Source organism: Microcaecilia unicolor, chromosome 6 (assembly GCF_901765095.1).
Source record: "Microcaecilia unicolor chromosome 6, aMicUni1.1, whole genome shotgun sequence".
In the NCBI taxonomy this organism is placed as follows: Eukaryota; Metazoa; Chordata; class Amphibia; order Gymnophiona; family Siphonopidae; genus Microcaecilia; species Microcaecilia unicolor.
In genome coordinates this window covers 73,398,164-73,414,484 of record NC_044036.1, presented here as the reverse complement: position 1 = coordinate 73,414,484, position 16,321 = coordinate 73,398,164, and the positions used below count along the sequence as shown (strand labels likewise).

At 44.5% G+C, this 16,321-nt stretch overlaps 1 protein-coding gene across 6 annotated transcripts in view; it reads right to left on the bottom strand.

Annotated features, from left to right (window-relative positions):
* CCDC18 (coiled-coil domain containing 18) overlaps positions 1–16,321 on the bottom strand; it is a 251,047-nt gene that overhangs the window by 11,866 nt on the left and 222,860 nt on the right. For all 6 annotated transcript variants that reach the window (XM_030205711.1, XM_030205709.1, XM_030205710.1 and 3 more), the window contains 2 exons: positions 15,360–15,539; positions 8,901–9,407 (listed from right to left, as the gene is read on the bottom strand). In XM_030205711.1, coding sequence (XP_030061571.1) covers positions 8,901–9,407; positions 15,360–15,539 — 687 coding nt within the window. The remainder of the gene's footprint in view (positions 1–8,900; positions 9,408–15,359; positions 15,540–16,321) is intronic.

Here is a 16,321-nt window from a genome sequence, read left to right as displayed (position 1 = left end):
ATTTCAATCATTCTAAGGGATTGTTTTAGCTGGTTTGGAAAAAGAATGAAAAAAAAAAAAGATTTGGACTTGTGGTGTTAAGCACTTTATTGGTTATTTCTTGTTTATATCTTAATTTAGGGGAGAAGTTATCAAGTTGCATAAGGACTTTAAGTCATGTTATTTGTCCCTTAATATGATTTAAAAAGCCTTAATGCAGCTTGACAATTTACTGTGGTGATATTTAAATTGCCATGGGCTACACAGTAATCAGATGCATAACATGCAAATACATGTAAAGCAGCTCATTACTATTTAAAAACCATAATATAACTTATAGTGTAGCGATACACTGCAAGTCACAGTATGGGCAGAAAATGACATTACGATAACCCCAGCCAAAAGGTGGTATTATTTTACCATGCTGGGAGCATCAGGACTCAAAGCTGCAGCCTAATGCTCCCAGCCAGAGCTTAAAGGGGCCAAGTGCAGATTCCATGCCTCCAACCCCCTGATCAAGCTCCCCACATTCCAATCAAGTTCCCACCCCTCCAATCCTATCTCCAACCTCCCAATCCAAGTTCCCAACTCCCAGATCCAGTCCACAACCTCCAAACGTCTCTCCACCCCACCCCATGCTCGTACTTGTGTGCCCTGGTGATCCAGTGGTCCCTTAGCAGGAGCAATCCCCAGTCGCTCCTGCCAGTCCTGCACCACCTATCAAAATGGTGCTGCTAGCAGTAGTCCTACGCTATCACCAGTAGGGGTTTTGTTTCTGATTAAGGGATGGCTCACAAACAATATTATTCATTTATCACAGTAGTCAGCAACCTGTGGTACTGTAGGCTGTTGGCTACAGTGGTATATCAAAGTACAGTGAAAGCTCAACTTTTACTGCACCTTGATAAATTCTCTCCGTAGTTGGTAATTAAAATAAAATCTTATGTAGATGTCCCCTTTCGTCCAGATATTTAGTTCATTCTTGAGATGACAAAGGAGAAATTAGATCTTACCTGCTAATTTGCTTTCCTTTAGTCCCTCCGGACTGGCCCAGAAAGATACTAATGGGTTGTGCACTTCTTCCAGCAGGTGGCGACTGAGAATTCTGACTCTCGTGAGAGCCAATAAGAGCCCTGTCTAGCTAAAGTAAGATCCAGTACTAACATAAAGCTTCTGTGCAACTGGTAAAGCCAAATAGGCAACAGTGAAGCCTTAAATGCATTTAAAACAGATATATACACAGGGCTTTTTTTGAGGGGGTACTGAGTACCGGCACCTTTTCCATGGTCTGCTAAAATTGACCCATGGTCCCCAAGTTTTAATGAAAGAGCTCAGGCTCTACACACCAATTCTGCCTTGTCATAGATTCTGTGACTGGTTGCAGGGGGCCTGGCTATTCTAGGGTGGGTCCCTCAGTGATCACCCCACTCCTGCAGAGTGGCCTGGCATTTGAGTACCGGCACCTTTTTCGCTAGAAAAAACACACTGTATATACATGACCCTCGTAAAGACCAAGGGTAAGGCAAGTATGTGGGTCTTTTTTTTTATTTTTTAAATGACTGAATACAAATGGACAAAGCAGCTCAATAACCATGAAACTAATAAACAATACTAAATTACATCATTCTTAAAGCAACAGACCAAAATTAATGGCCAAGAAATCACAGTACAGGGAGGGTTCTGGGCCAGTCCAAAGGGACTAAAGGAAAGCAAATTAGCAGGTAAGATCTAATTTCTCCTTCCTTAGCGTCACTCTGGACTGGCCCACAAAGATACTGATGGGACGTAACAAAGCAGTACAACTAAAGGAGGGACCCTAGTAATCCTGCCATAAGGACTCTTGCTCCAAAAACTGCATCCTGACGACACAGTACATCTAATCTGTAATGTTTATGTTTAGAAAAAGAATGCAAGGAAGACCATGTTGCTGTCTTACATATGTCCAAAGGCAGCACTAAGAAGCGCTCAGCCCACGATGCTACTTGTAGAGTGAGATTTAACCCCGTCTGGAATAGAAGGTAAGCGGAGAAGAAAATAGAGGTGAAATAATATAAATATATGTATATTTTAAACAGAAAAGGGGAAGAAAACAGTTAAATATTAAACAAGAAGAATGGGAAACCAAAGGGCTCACCACCTTCTACATGCTGGAGACTGAGAATACTGGATCTTATTATCGCTAGAAGAAAGGAGCACCCACACGAAGCTAGCCAGGGCTCTTACTGGCTCTCATGAGAGTCAGAATTCTCAGTCTCCACCAGCTGGAAGGAGTGCACAACCCATCAATATCTTTCTGGGCCTGTCTGGAGGGACGCTAAGGAAACATAAATTTGGAAGCTGCTTCTAGCTAGTGACACCCACTATTCTGAATCAAAATTGGGGTGCTGCTGTGCTGATCCACCTCAAGAGATCATGATGCATAAAAAGCGTGAATAGTCATTCAGGAGTTTTAAAAAGAAAGATCAGAGGGTCTCCCATTCAATTCCTGGCTCTGATCTTTTGCTCCTCGGGTGATCTGTGAAGACAGTCGTGATCATCAACAAAGGCAATACCTGGTGGCTGGGTCTATGATATAGGGTTTTGGAAGAAACCATTGAGCATGGCTCCTAGTTCAAGGCTGCTGCTGCAATGCTCAGAGTGTGGGAAGGGAAGGGGAAGAGGGGACTATTAAAACAGAAAAATATAACCATGGGTAGTTTCAAATAGAGGTTCATGACACTATGTTCCAGCCTTAGCGCCAATGGAACTGAAAGAAGAAAGGATGAACTATCAAGCAAAAACAACAAAAATATAAATTAAAAAGCTGTGTGGTCATAAAGTGAAGATACATACCTGTAGCAGGTATTCTCTGAGGACAGCAGGCTGATTGTTCTCACGATTGGTCGATGCCCGCGGCGGCCCAGGAGACCAGGAAATTTTTCCAAGTAAAAATCAAACGACTCTGAAGAACGCTCCACCGCATGGCAGAGCGCATTGCGCATGCGCGAATGGCTTCCCACCCGCGGCACGAGCGTGATTCCCTCAGTTTAATAAACAGCAAACCAGAGACTAGAACTCCAAAGGAGAGGAGGGTGGGTTTGTGAGAACAATCAGCCTGCTGTCCTCGGAGAACACCTGCTACAGGTATGTATCTTCATTTTCTCCAAGGACAAGCAGGCTGCTTGTTCTCACGATTGGGGTATCCCTAGCACCCAGGCTCACTCAAAACAATGAACATTGGTCAATTGGGCCTCGCAACGGTGATGACATAACAGAGATTGACCTGAAAAGAAACACAACTAATTGAGAGTACAGCCTGGAACAGAACAAAAATGGGCCTAGGAGGGTGGAGTTGGATTCTAAACTCCAAACAGATTCTGCAGCACTGACTGCCCAAACCGACTGTCGCATCGGGTATCCTGCTGAAGGCAGTAGTGAGATGTGAATGTGTGAACTGATGACCACGTTGCAGCCTTGCAAATCTCTTCAATAGAGGCTGACTTCAAGTGAGCCACCAACGCAGCCATGGCTCTGACATTATGAGCAGTGACATGGCCCTCTAAGTCAGCCCAGCTTGGGCATAAGTAAAAGGATATGCAATCCGCTAGCCAATTAGAGATTGTGCGTTTTCCGATGGCGACTCCCCTCCTGTTGGGATCGAAAGAAACAATTGGGCGGACTGTCTGTAGGACTTTGTCTGCTCCACATAAAAGGCCAATGCTCTCTTACAGTCCAAGGTGTGCAACTTGTCTTCACCAGGGCGGATATGAGGATGGGGAAAAATGTTGGCAAGACAATTGACTGGTTCAGATGGAACTCCGACACCACCTTCGGCAAGAACTTAGGGTGAGTATAGAGGACTACTCTGTTATGATGAAACTTTATATAAGGTGCATGCACTACCAGGGCTTGGAGCTCACTGACTCTACGAGCTGAAGTAACAGCCACCAAGAAAATGACATTCCAGGTCAAGTACTTCAGATGGCAGGAATTCAGTGGCTCAAAAGAAGCTTTCATCAGCTGGGTGAGAACGACGTTGAGATCCCATGACACTGGTGGAGGTTTGACAGGGGGCTTTGACAAAAGCAAACCTCTCATGAAGCAAACAACTAAAGGCTGTCCAGAGACAGGCTTACCCTTCACACGTTGATGATAAGCACTAATTGCACTAAGGTGAACCCTTATGGAGTTGGTCTTGAGACCAGACTCTGGTAAGTGTAGAAGGTATTCAAGCAGGGTCCATTTAGGACACGGAAAAGGATCTAGGGCCTTGCTGTCACACCAGATGGCAAACCTCCTCCATTTGAAAGAATAACACCTTTTCGTGGAATCTTTCCTGGAAGCAAGCAAGACTCGGGAGACACCCTCTGAAAGACCTAAGGAGGCTCCTTGAGTGTGAAGTCCATCTACATGAGCTCCCCACCCCAGGAGGGATGAATCCGTCATCAGCACTTTTTGTGGCTGAGGAATTTGGAATGGACGTACCAAAGGTCAAATTGGATCGAATGGTCCACCACTGAAGGGAACTGCAAAAGTCGGTGGAGAGATGGATCACATCCTCTAGATCCCCTGTGGCATGGCACCACTGGGAAGCTAGGGTCTATTGAGCTGATCTCATATGTAGGCGTACCATGGGAGTTACATGAACTGTGGAGGCCATCATGTGCCCTAAGAGTCTCAACATCTGCCGAGCTATGATCTGTTGAGACGCTCGAGCCATGGACATGAGGTCCAGAAGATTGTCTGCCCTTGCCTGGGGAAGATAAGCTTGAGACGTCCGTGTGTCCAACAGAGCTTCAATGAACTCCAATTTTTGAACCGGGACGAGATGGGACTTGGGATAATTGATCTCGAACCCCAGTAGCTCTAGCACTCGAATAGTCATCCGCATGGACTGTAGAGCGCCTGCCTCCGAGGTGCTCTTCACCAGCCAATTGTCAAGATAAGGGAACACATGCACTCCCAGTCTGCGTAACGATGCTGCGACAACAGTCAGGCACTTTGTGAAAACCCTGGGCTCAGACGCGAGGCCAAAGGGCAGTACACAGTACTGAAAGTGCTGAGTTCCCAACCGAAACCGAAGATACTTCCTGTTAGCTGGGAGTATCGAGATGTGGGTATAGGCATCTTTTAAATCCAGAGAGCATAGCCAATCGTTTTCCTGAATCATGGGAAGAAGGGTGCTGAAGGAAACCATCCTGAACTTTTCTCGGACTAGGAATTTGTTCAGGGTCCTTAGGTCTAGGATGGGACGCATCCCCCCTGTTTTCTTTTGTACAAGGAAGTACCTGGAATAGAATCCCAGCCCTTCTTCCCCTGGTGGAACGGGTTCAACCGCATTGGCCTTTAGAAGGGCGGAGAGTTCCTCTGCAAGTACCTGCTTGTGCTGGGAGCTGTAAGAATGAGCTTCTGGTGGGCAATTCAGAGGTTTGGATTTCAGATTGAGGGTGTATCCTGACCGGACTACTTGAAAAACCCACCAATTGGAGGTTAAGAGAGGCCAACTCTGGTGAAAAAAATATAAACCTCCCTCCGACCGGCAAGTCGTCCGGCATAGACACTTTTTCCGAGGCTATGCTGCACTGGAGCCAGTCAAAAGCCCGTCCCTTGCTTTTGCTGGGGAGCCGAAGGGGCCTTGGTTGCACGCCGCTGACGGGAGCGAGCGCACTGGGACTGAGTCTGGACAGGCTGCTCAGAAGCAGGAGTGTACCTACGCCTATGGTAGGAATAGGGACTACTCCTCTTCCCTCCAAAAAACCTCCTAGATGAGGAGGTGGTGGTAGCAGAAGATGCCCGGCGGGAGAGAGAATCCATAGCATCATGGTGCTTCTTGATCTGATCGACCATGTCCTCTACTTTTTCGCCAAAAAGGTTATCCTCCCCGGCAAGGAACATCCGCCATTTGCTACTGGGTCTTATGATCCAAGTCAGAGACATGCAGCCATGAGAGTCTGCGCATCACTATACCTTGAGCAGTTACTCGGGATGCCACATCAAAAGTGTTGTAAGTACCCCTGGCCAAGAATTTACGAAACGCCTTCTGCTGCCTGACCACCTGGTGAAAAGGTTCATCGAGCTCCGGAGGAAGTCCTTCGACCAGTTGCCTCACCGAGTTCCGCAAGTGGATGCTCGTGTACAGCTGGTATGTTTGAATCTTGGCTGCAAGCATAGTGGCTGGATACATCTTTCTCCCAATAGAATCCAAGGTCCTAGACTCTCTGCCTGGGGGCGCCGAGGCATAGTCCCTAGTACTCTTGGCTCTTCTGAGAGCAGAGTCCACCACCATGGAATCGTGAGGTAGTTGAGACTTCACCATTACCGGCTCTCCATGGTCTCTGTACTATGATTCAGCTTTCTTGGGGACCACTGGATTAGATAGAGGGAACAAACAGTTTCGCATAAGAACTTCCCTGAGTGAGTTATGCAAGGGAGCTGTTGCAACCTCTGTAGGTGGAGAAGGATAATCCAAGACCTCGAGCATCTCGGCCCTGGGCTCATCCACAACCTCCATAGGGATGGGAATGTCCTTAGACATTTTCCGAACAAAGGAGAAAAAAGAAAGACTCTCAGGTGGAGACAACCTTCTTTCAATTGGCGGAGTAGGATCAGAGGGGACCCCATACGATTCTTCTTCAGAAAAGTATCTGGGATCTTCCTCTTCCTCCCACAAGCACTCATCATCGGTATCGGACAAAAGCTCTCTAAGAGCAGCCCCGAACCTGAGCCTGTCTCAACGTCGAGGAACGACGACCTCGAGGGGGATCTCAAGAAGTCGACCCCTGCCTGGACTGTGGCGAAGCTTCCTCCACCGACGTCAAGGGAGAATCGACCCGGGTGGCGGCCGACGCTGATGCCACAAGCAGCACCGAAGACGGGGACCTCACCACAGGCGAAGGACCAGATGCCGCTTCCACAGTCTGTGCAGAAGGCACAAGCACCCCTGGTACCGAAGTAGACTGGCGCAGCAATCCCTTCAGAAGCTCTGGAAGAAGGGCCCTGATTCGCTCGTCGAAAGCCTCCATCGGAAAATGCTGCGGGGCCGGTGGCAGAATCTGAGGGGGCTCAAGAGCCAGTACCAGGCTGCCAGAAGACCAACGCATCGGCACTTCTTGTATAGAGGATGAGCAGTCCTTCCCGGAGCTCTCGGTACCGTGCATGGAAGGAGAACGATGACGGTGCTTCTTAGCCTTCGCTCGACGCCCGTCATCGAGACTCCTCGGTACCGAAGAGGAGGACGTGGAATCCTCACGCCTCCTTGGGGCTGGGTCCGACAAAGGTCGGTCCTGGGGGGCCTGCATAGCAGTAGGCCTTGAATCAGGCGGAGACCCACCTGATGCCTTGCTGTTCCCAGCACGATGTGGTCGTTCGGCAGCCATTACCTGCGCTCTCGAAGTCTATGCTTCCCTCGACATTGATGCCGCCGACCTCGGTACCGATGTTGATGCCGACGTCGAAGGACCTGACCGATCTGCAAAATGTTTTTCCCGTTGAGCCTCCCGAGACACTTGTGTCCGCTTTTTCATTAAAGGACACAGCTTACAAGCAGCTGGTAGATGATCGGGCCCAAGGCACTGGAGACACCACGCGTGGAGGTTGGTACCCGAGATGGTCCGGTTGCACCGAGTACAACGCTTGAAGACGCTGGGTGACCTCGATGACATGGACGAGAAAATGGCGGCTGCGAAATTAAATGACTCGATTTTGCCAAAGAAAAAAGGCACAAAAAGGAAATACAAAGCCCGACCGGGCGGCCTAAAAGAGGGCTGCGACGAAAAGAAAGAAAACAAAATCAGTGAGTAAAAACTAAGGAAATAAAGGAAAATAGAAAAAAATACTCAATAAAAGTAAAAATTTTGGAAAAGAGAAAACGGTCTCGTGAAAAATCTCCTGGGTCGAAGGTAACAGCGACAAAAAAACTGCGTGTCACCTCAGTCGCGGAAAAAACAAAACTGAGGGAGTCACGCTTGTGCTGCGGGCGGTAAGCCATTCGCGCATGCGTTATGTTCTCTGCCCGCACGGCGGAGCATTCTTCAGAGTTTTTTGATTTTTACTTGGAAAAATTTCCCGGTCTCCTAGGCCGCCGTGGGCGTCAACCAATCGTGAGAACAAGCAGCCTGCTTGTCCTCGGAGAAATAAAGGTATCTTCCAAATATATAAACTTATCTACAGAAAAATCAAATCACTTGCAACAAAGCACTGTAGGAAACAAATTATCTGTTGCTGCTAAATTAAAGTGAAAAACAAGACAAAACACCTTTGTGATCTCCCTTGAGAAAATTGGAGGACGAAACGGGTTCCTGTCGGGAGTAACGGGACAGGGACTGCAGCAGCTGGATCCGATGAGAAGCTAAGTGGCTATAAATGTACATTCCTTTTGACATTTATGCAATTTGGACTTGTTAGATGATTTTTATGCATGAAAAAAGAAAAAATATTCACTCAGAGGAGGTATTTGGCCAGTGATGATAGAATAGCCCAATGAGTGCTATGAAGATGACAGTGACAAAGTCACTGTAGCACTCGGGTTGTTCGAGGTCTTTTCCGCCTCCTGTGATTTTTATGGAGATCCATAAATGAAGGTATACCTCTTATTCTAACATATGAAAATAGAAAAACAAACAAACTGTATTCTCTCCTTTTTTTTTTTTTTTTTGTGTGTACTTGGCACTACGAACTTATTGTTTCTGCTTAAATACTAAACTGGGTTTATAACATGTGTGCTCATGCTGATGGAGCATTTTGAATTTGCCTGTAGAGAAGTATGAAAATGTTAAAAACTGGGTAAAAAAATTTAGAACAAATAAATAGTAAGAATATACATCACCATTTAAGCATCTGATATTCTGAAGCCTACTTTAAACTAATGCTTTATTCTCATATCCTGTATTCATAAAAACACAGATGATAAATGAAATCTAAACAGTATACACAGTTTCACACACCTGATTTCCTTTTGGTATGCTCTCAGCACCAGATGTCGTCGCTTGGATTTCCCAAAGAGATATCTCAGCTATCTTCATTTCTTTATTTATATACTTTAGCATTCCACTGAGAGTCTGTAGGTCATCACAGTCAGAACTCATGGATCCATCTATATTATATGCTAAAGGACTGAACAAAGTTTCATCTAAACTGGATGTCATTATAGGGGAGGAGTCGTGCTCATGGTCCTGTATCGTTGCAGGCCCCACAACATAAATGTGTTTCTGGTCCCCCAACACTGTTTCAGGCAGATCTAGTGATGGCGAAGCAGCATAATCCTTGAGAGTTATGTCACTAGCACTTATAGATCGACGCAGCTTCCTGCCCTTGACAGATGCAGCAGGATCTTGGATTTCAAGACTGGGATCTCTTTGCCAAGATGGTAAAAGACTGCTGTACGGTTGTTTGGATCCTATTGTTCTCATATACCAAGAAATTCTGGCTTGTAATCTTGTTACTTCAGATTCCTGCAGCATAATAAATCAAGCCATTTCAGTTCCTGAAAACCTGAACATAGACCATTTTTATCATATTGTTTGCATTCAGGGCTGTTCATACTCAGGAGATGATTATTTTGGAAAATATGAACAATGGCTATTTTGTATCATACCAATACAATTAAATAACAACCAACAAAACAAAAAAAGGGGAGAAAATTGATATTACACATAATACAACAATGTAAATTATTCATTACCATGACAACACATCCGAACAAACCATTTCAAAACATTAATTGCAGAAACCAAATACCTTGCCCGTTTAATTGGTTTCAGAAACGGGCCTTTTTTCCTAGTCTGTAATAAACCTTTTATTTTAATTATTTTTATTAGGAAAAATCACATGCCATGATACAGAAAGATCATCACTCTTAGTATCTTCTAATCATAGCAATATATCAAATAGCATATAATACAATTCTTTTTCCCCCTTTTATTCAAACCCCCTTCCCCCCAACAAGAAAACCCAACAGATTAATGCCGTATCACTGCAGCATATTCTTAAACCTACTACGAATACAACACATCTTTAACTTGAATCAGTCTTCATATGTTTAAGCATAAAGCACACATCCCCCACCTCCCTCCTCCACCCCTCTACCCTCCCATCTCCTAACCCACCCACCTCCCTCCCACGCAAGAATATTCTAACATGCCTTTCTTTCATATATCAAGCTACAATGTGAGTGAGTTCACTAGTAAGCTGCGAGCTCTGCCTGATAAGGCCTGCACGTACGGCTCCCAAATCTCCCAGAAACGTTGTTTACTCCTAGGACTACGGTGCACCCCATGTGCCTCCAGAAGCACTAGGGTATGAAGCAAATTCCTCCACTGCCAGAAAGAGGGCCCAATATCCTGAGTCCAAAATTGCAGAATACATTGTTTCCCTATAATTATTGCCTTATACAGGAATAGGCCCTCTGTATGCCTCAGATTTAACCCGCTCCCCCTTAGGCCCAAGATTAAATTTTTAGGTGGCAATCTAATTGTCTTATGAATTAATGTCTCACAGAATTCCATAATATTATCCCAGAACTTCCTGATGTCTGGACATTCCCAAAGCATATGATACAATGATGCTCTCTGAAAGTTACACTTGCTGCAATGTGGTGCTTGCATCCCACCAGCGTAGTAGGCCTGTACAGGGGAGAAGTATGCTCTCATAATAATTCTGAATTGGATTTCCCTATGTCGTACACTAGTCACTTTATGTACTATCTCCTTCAAAAACTGGGCTATATCTCTACTTCTAATCTCCACCCTCATATCCGCAGACCACCTCCGGGCAACCTCCTCATATCCACGGTGCGGGGAAATCATTCGCAACTGTTTATAAAGTGACGACACCGAGGTCTGTTCTCTACCCTGAGGTAGGAATAAATTCACCAGTAGGTCATATATCCCTCTCTCGCACCCAGCACTATTTAACTGCTTAATATAGCTATGTAATTGATAATAGTCATACCAGGTCACATTCTCTGCTCCCACCATATCCTCTAATGCCTCTCTAGATATAATCTTCCCTGAATCCTGCATAACATCCGCCACCAGTACAACCCCTTCCTGTGCCCAATTTCTAAACCTCGGTTGTATATTCCCAGGATCAAAGGCACCGTTCCCCACCAGCGGAAGCAGATCCGTACAGTGTGGATTCTTATTTAAACCCTTTAGTATATACTGCCATATGCGGCGCATGGGATGTAGTAAAATATGTTGGCTCCATCCCTTAGGTAACAATTTCCCCTGAACATGCATCATATAATAGGGATGATAAGGCTTAAACAATACACACTCCGTACTCCATACTGTATGTTCCTCAGTGTCTAATATCCAATCTGCTAGTTGTCTAGCTAAACAAGCCCAATTATATTGTTTGATATCTGGCATCCCAAGGCCTCCCTCTTTCCTACTCCCATACATATATTCCATTTTAACTTTGGCCTTCTTTCCGCCCCAGCAGAATCTGGTCACCATTCTCCTAAGTTTCTTTAAATCCTTGTTCTGTAATAAGATCGGCAGTTGTCTTAAGACATACAGCCATCTCGGGAACAGCATCATGGCGAACAAACCAACTCAACCACTCAGTGTTAAAGGCAATCCCTCCCATAGTGCCAATTGATTCCTTGTGTAGTTTAATAACTCATCAACATTTCTTCTATATAATCTTCTCAAATCCCCAGTCAGCGTAATGCCCAGGTACTTAAACTCCTGATCCGCCCATTTCAGTGGAAACGGTCCCTTCCACGTCTTCCTTACTATGTTGCTAGTGGGTAATCCTTCAGATTTTTGAAAATTCAGACTAAAGCCCTAGAAGGCCCCATATTCTTCAAATACTTCCATCAATACCGGCAACGATCTCTCCAGTCTCACCAGATTAACCAAAAGGTCATCGGCAAATGCCGATGCTTTAAATTCTCGAGGTCCCAGTTTAATCCCCTCTATCTCCACATTTCCTAGGATTTCCCTAATCAGGGGATCCAAGGTGATGGCAAAGAGTAATGGGGACAGAGGGCAGCCCTGTCTGGTTCCCCAATTTATTCGGAAACATCGAGAGTACGTGCCATTTACCAACACTCTCGCTGCCGGATTCTTGTACAATATGGATATCGCTTGTGTAAAATATCCTTCAAATCCATACGCCTTCAGTGATGCAAAGAGGAACTCCCACTCAACCCGATCAAACGCCTTTTCGGCATCGAAACTGATCAAGAGGGAGTCCCCTCCCTCCCTTCGCACTCTCTCCATCGTGGCCAATATCAGCCTGATATTCTTCCCGCTCTGTCTCCCCTGCACAAATCCCACCTGCGGGGACGCCACTATATGTGTCAACACTTTTGCCAGCCTAGAGGCCAAAATCTGAGCCAATAATTTAGCTTCATAGCTAATGAGTGATATAGGTCTATATGAGTCTGGTAAGGTCGAATCTCTCCCTGGCTTCAAGAAAATCATAACATCCGCTAAACACAAAGATTGCGGTAGCTCCCCTAATTCAACTGACCTATTAAAGGCGTTAGCCAGAGGTTTCCCTATATCCTGCATTAAGATTTTATACAATTCTGCCCTAAATCCATCTGGCCCCGCAGCTTTATGTAATGCACTACCTCTGATTGCTCCCAGGACCTCTTCCACTTCTATCGGCTTGTTTAACTCTCTCTGCTGCTGCGCTGTGATCTTTAAACCTTTTATTTATCACCTACATCATGTTCCAAAATAAACTTTTACAAAAAATTATACAAAAACCTAATCTACAAAGAAATTCATAAATACTCTCAATATGTCTGTCTTTGAGGCAAGGTAATTTTAATATAGGAAGAAGTCAAAATTAGAGACCTGCACGGGAACAGAGTTCCACAGAATTCCCGCAGGGTTGGAAACAGTTCTGCGGGGATCCCGTGGGGACGAAAGTAGTTCCTGCGGGGTTCCCGTGAGGACAGAAGCAGTTCTTGTGGGGTTCTCGTGGAACTGTATGTTGCACTTGCACCAGCCTCTTACCTACCGAGTACCAAGTTCTTTGAGTGCTGTCTTCTCCGCCTTGCTTTAACAGCACAGATGTGGAAAGTCTCCATTAAGGAGGTGGTAGAGATAGAAATGGTGATGAAATTCAAAAAGGCATGGGATGAACACAGAGAATCTCTAATTAGAAAATGGAAATTATAAAAAACCTAAACTTAAATGGCTGCTTGTGTGTGGATGTGTCGAGTGACACTTAGATGGCGACTCTGGCTATGATGAACTAGGGCTGATACACGGGAGATCTGTATGGTCTGTGTCTCATATATGGCAATCTGGTTTAGGATGGGCTGGAAAGGGTTTAGACAGCAACTTTAGTGGCTGGAACATGAGGACAGTGCTGGACAGACTTTTATGGTCTGTATCCCGCAAATGAGAAGATGAATAGGCTGGAGTGGGCTTCGAGGGCAACTCCAGCAGTTGGAACATAAGGATAAGGCCAGGCGGACTCTATGGTCTATGTCCCAGAAAGACCATAATCAAGTATATAATATCACATTCATTGTTGATTTAAGCATGAATTGATAATGATTGTGACTATTAGGCAGACTGGATTGACCGATCTGGTTTTTAGCTGCTGTCATTTACTGTTACTATTAATCCTCTCTGCTCCCAGGCTGATGCGCAGACCTCAGCTCTGACATAGACATGAGCATCAGTGCTGCGTATATGCGGTGATCTCTTAGCACACAGTACCAGTGAATCAGAGAAGTCTTACATGTGCGCACCAGAGTGTTCCAACTTCCGTTCCTTCCTTGCCTGCAGTGCTGCGGCTCAAACCCAGAGAGAGAGACAGAGAGCCGACAGCAATTTTTTTAAATGTACCATTAAATTCTTGCAGGACTGGGTGAGGACAGGTTAAACTCTTGCGGGGATGGGTTAGATTCCCCGTGGAGACGGGCGGGGGGGATGCGTTAGATTCCCTGTGGGGACGGGCAGGGACGGGTTGGATTTCTATCCCTGTGCAACTCTCTAGTCAAAATTCACATTACTGTTGTTTTATATAGAAAGAAACTTGGAAGGTGCAGTCCATTTCAACTTTAATAGCTAGTTGTTTGCCTTTACACATTCTCACAAGTATATGTATACATGCTGAAGTTCAAACAGAAATACAACTCCAACTGACTCAAACAGCTGCATCTTTCCATCCCCACATGGACATTGGTTTGCTATATAACAGCTTTATTGCGGGATAAACAAACACAACATTATTGCAATACAGAAACTATTAGTATGTACAAGATTTTTATTTATTTTATTTCAAACCATTCATATAATGTGATTCCAGGCCAACAGCTTATCCAAAATGGTTTGCAATAAATAATTCTATAACAACAATTTAAATTAAAATAGAATAAAAATTATATTACTATGTTTCCAGTGCCATGTGCCTCAGAAGTTACACACCCTGCTAGAACTCATTAAGGCCCTACCCACCTCATACACTTAACAAGAAAATAGCCATGTCTTTACTTGCTCCTATATGACACCAAGACCCTGAAGCAGCCTTGCAAAACGCTGGCCATTGTTGGCTCGGCACATGAGTCCAGAGAGAGCACAGTAAATTATTGGCTTGGGCAACATGGTCCAGGAGCACCATCGGGAGAAATAAGTGATAGTGCTCACAAATTACTAGAGTTTCTTAAAGAACCAGTCACTCGATCTAGTAGTAGAGTTGTGACTAGCTACAGTAACAGGAAATTTACACATTAAAAGGTTTTTGGCCGATGATGAAGGCAGGATCTTGTGATCCGTTTCAGCTCGTACAGTTCCATTAAGATCTGTGAGCTCTTTGAGGCCTTTTTTTCCTGTTCATCATAATACTACAAGTTATACGAATGTAATTTTGAAGCAGCGGATATTGTGGTGATTGATACTTAACCATTGTAGCTCCATCTCTGTTCTGCCCAAACTATGCTCCTGAGAATGTCTAGGTGCAGACCGTGTACAAGCAGGGGCACGCTTTCCATGATACTTTTTATTCATGTATGCAGTTGTGCGATTTTATTTAAAAGAAACAAAACACCTTTTTTCCTGGTTACAGGTTTTACACTCAGAAGAAGCTTTATAAAATTATCCCCTCCCTCCACACGCAAGATATGGTCCACGTTGGGATGGAAAGGTGCAACTATATTTTAAGTCTGCACTTCTGTTTCATCTTCAACTTATATACTGTACATGTAATTGTGACAATATATAAACTATAAACAACCAGCTGTTCCACTGCCATCATATTCTTTGCCTCTGTAAAGACCAATGAAGGCTAACAACTGTTTCCAGATGCTGCGTTTGGAACTGCCTAAAAAATAGTCTGGTTATGAATTGCAGATATAGGAATTATCATAAATTAAACAAATGCATGTTTGCACATTTCATGCCATAGGTATATTCTAACTCCTGGGAACTCACTTTCACAAGAAGTGCATCATTTCCCGTTTGAATCATCTCATTTTTGGTCTGCAGGTCTCTCTGCAGATTGCCAATAGCTTCTTGGGCTTCTCTGAGTTCCTGCTTCCTTTGCTTCAATTCCTCAATCACATTACTGGATTTCTGATTTTCAGCCAACAACAGGACTTCTGCATGACTTCTCTGGATTACAGAAATATGAACATTTTAATAAAAATAACTGCGTTTTACTTTGTAACTACTCCCCTCCCTCTATAACATATTAAACTGGATATGTGACACAAAATCTCCCTCTTATTGCATCTAATACCAATAGTGTCTAGGCTCTAATAACTGATCTTTCCAGGCATTATAAGTTCTTGAAAAAACAAAACAAAAAACTTTGTTCACCAACCCACACAAAAAAAAGTTATACATTTTTATTGATCACCTCTACAGGGAGTTCAAGGTGATTTCAATTGTCATGTCAGAGGTATAACAGACTCAAATTCTGGTACAAATCCACTTGGAAGTAAAGAGCTGGCAAAAGGAACAAGGGATAAAAGATTGCCAAACAGTGAAACTACAGCCAAATGCAGAACACTGATTCGTAATCATTGGTGTAGTAATTCCTATTTTAAAAACATACTGGTCAATATTCAGCCAGCAGCGGTCAGTATTGTTTAAACTGCTGACAGTGACCAGTTTAATTAGGCCCACATATTCAGTGTCTGGCTATGTCTGGGTACTGGCACTGTTGGCTGTTGGATTTTATGCTGGCCCTGGCTGATATTCAGCCAAGACCTGTATAAGAAGATATCAGCCCCCCCACTCCCAAACATGACCTCATCACCCCTTCTGAAACCCTCAAACCAATCAAGCAGCCCCCACGACCCAATCCTTCTCAAAAACAAAGATGCCCCCTCCCCCGGGCCTACCTATCCCTGATGGACCAGTGGTTATAGCAGGCAGCATAGTACCCCACT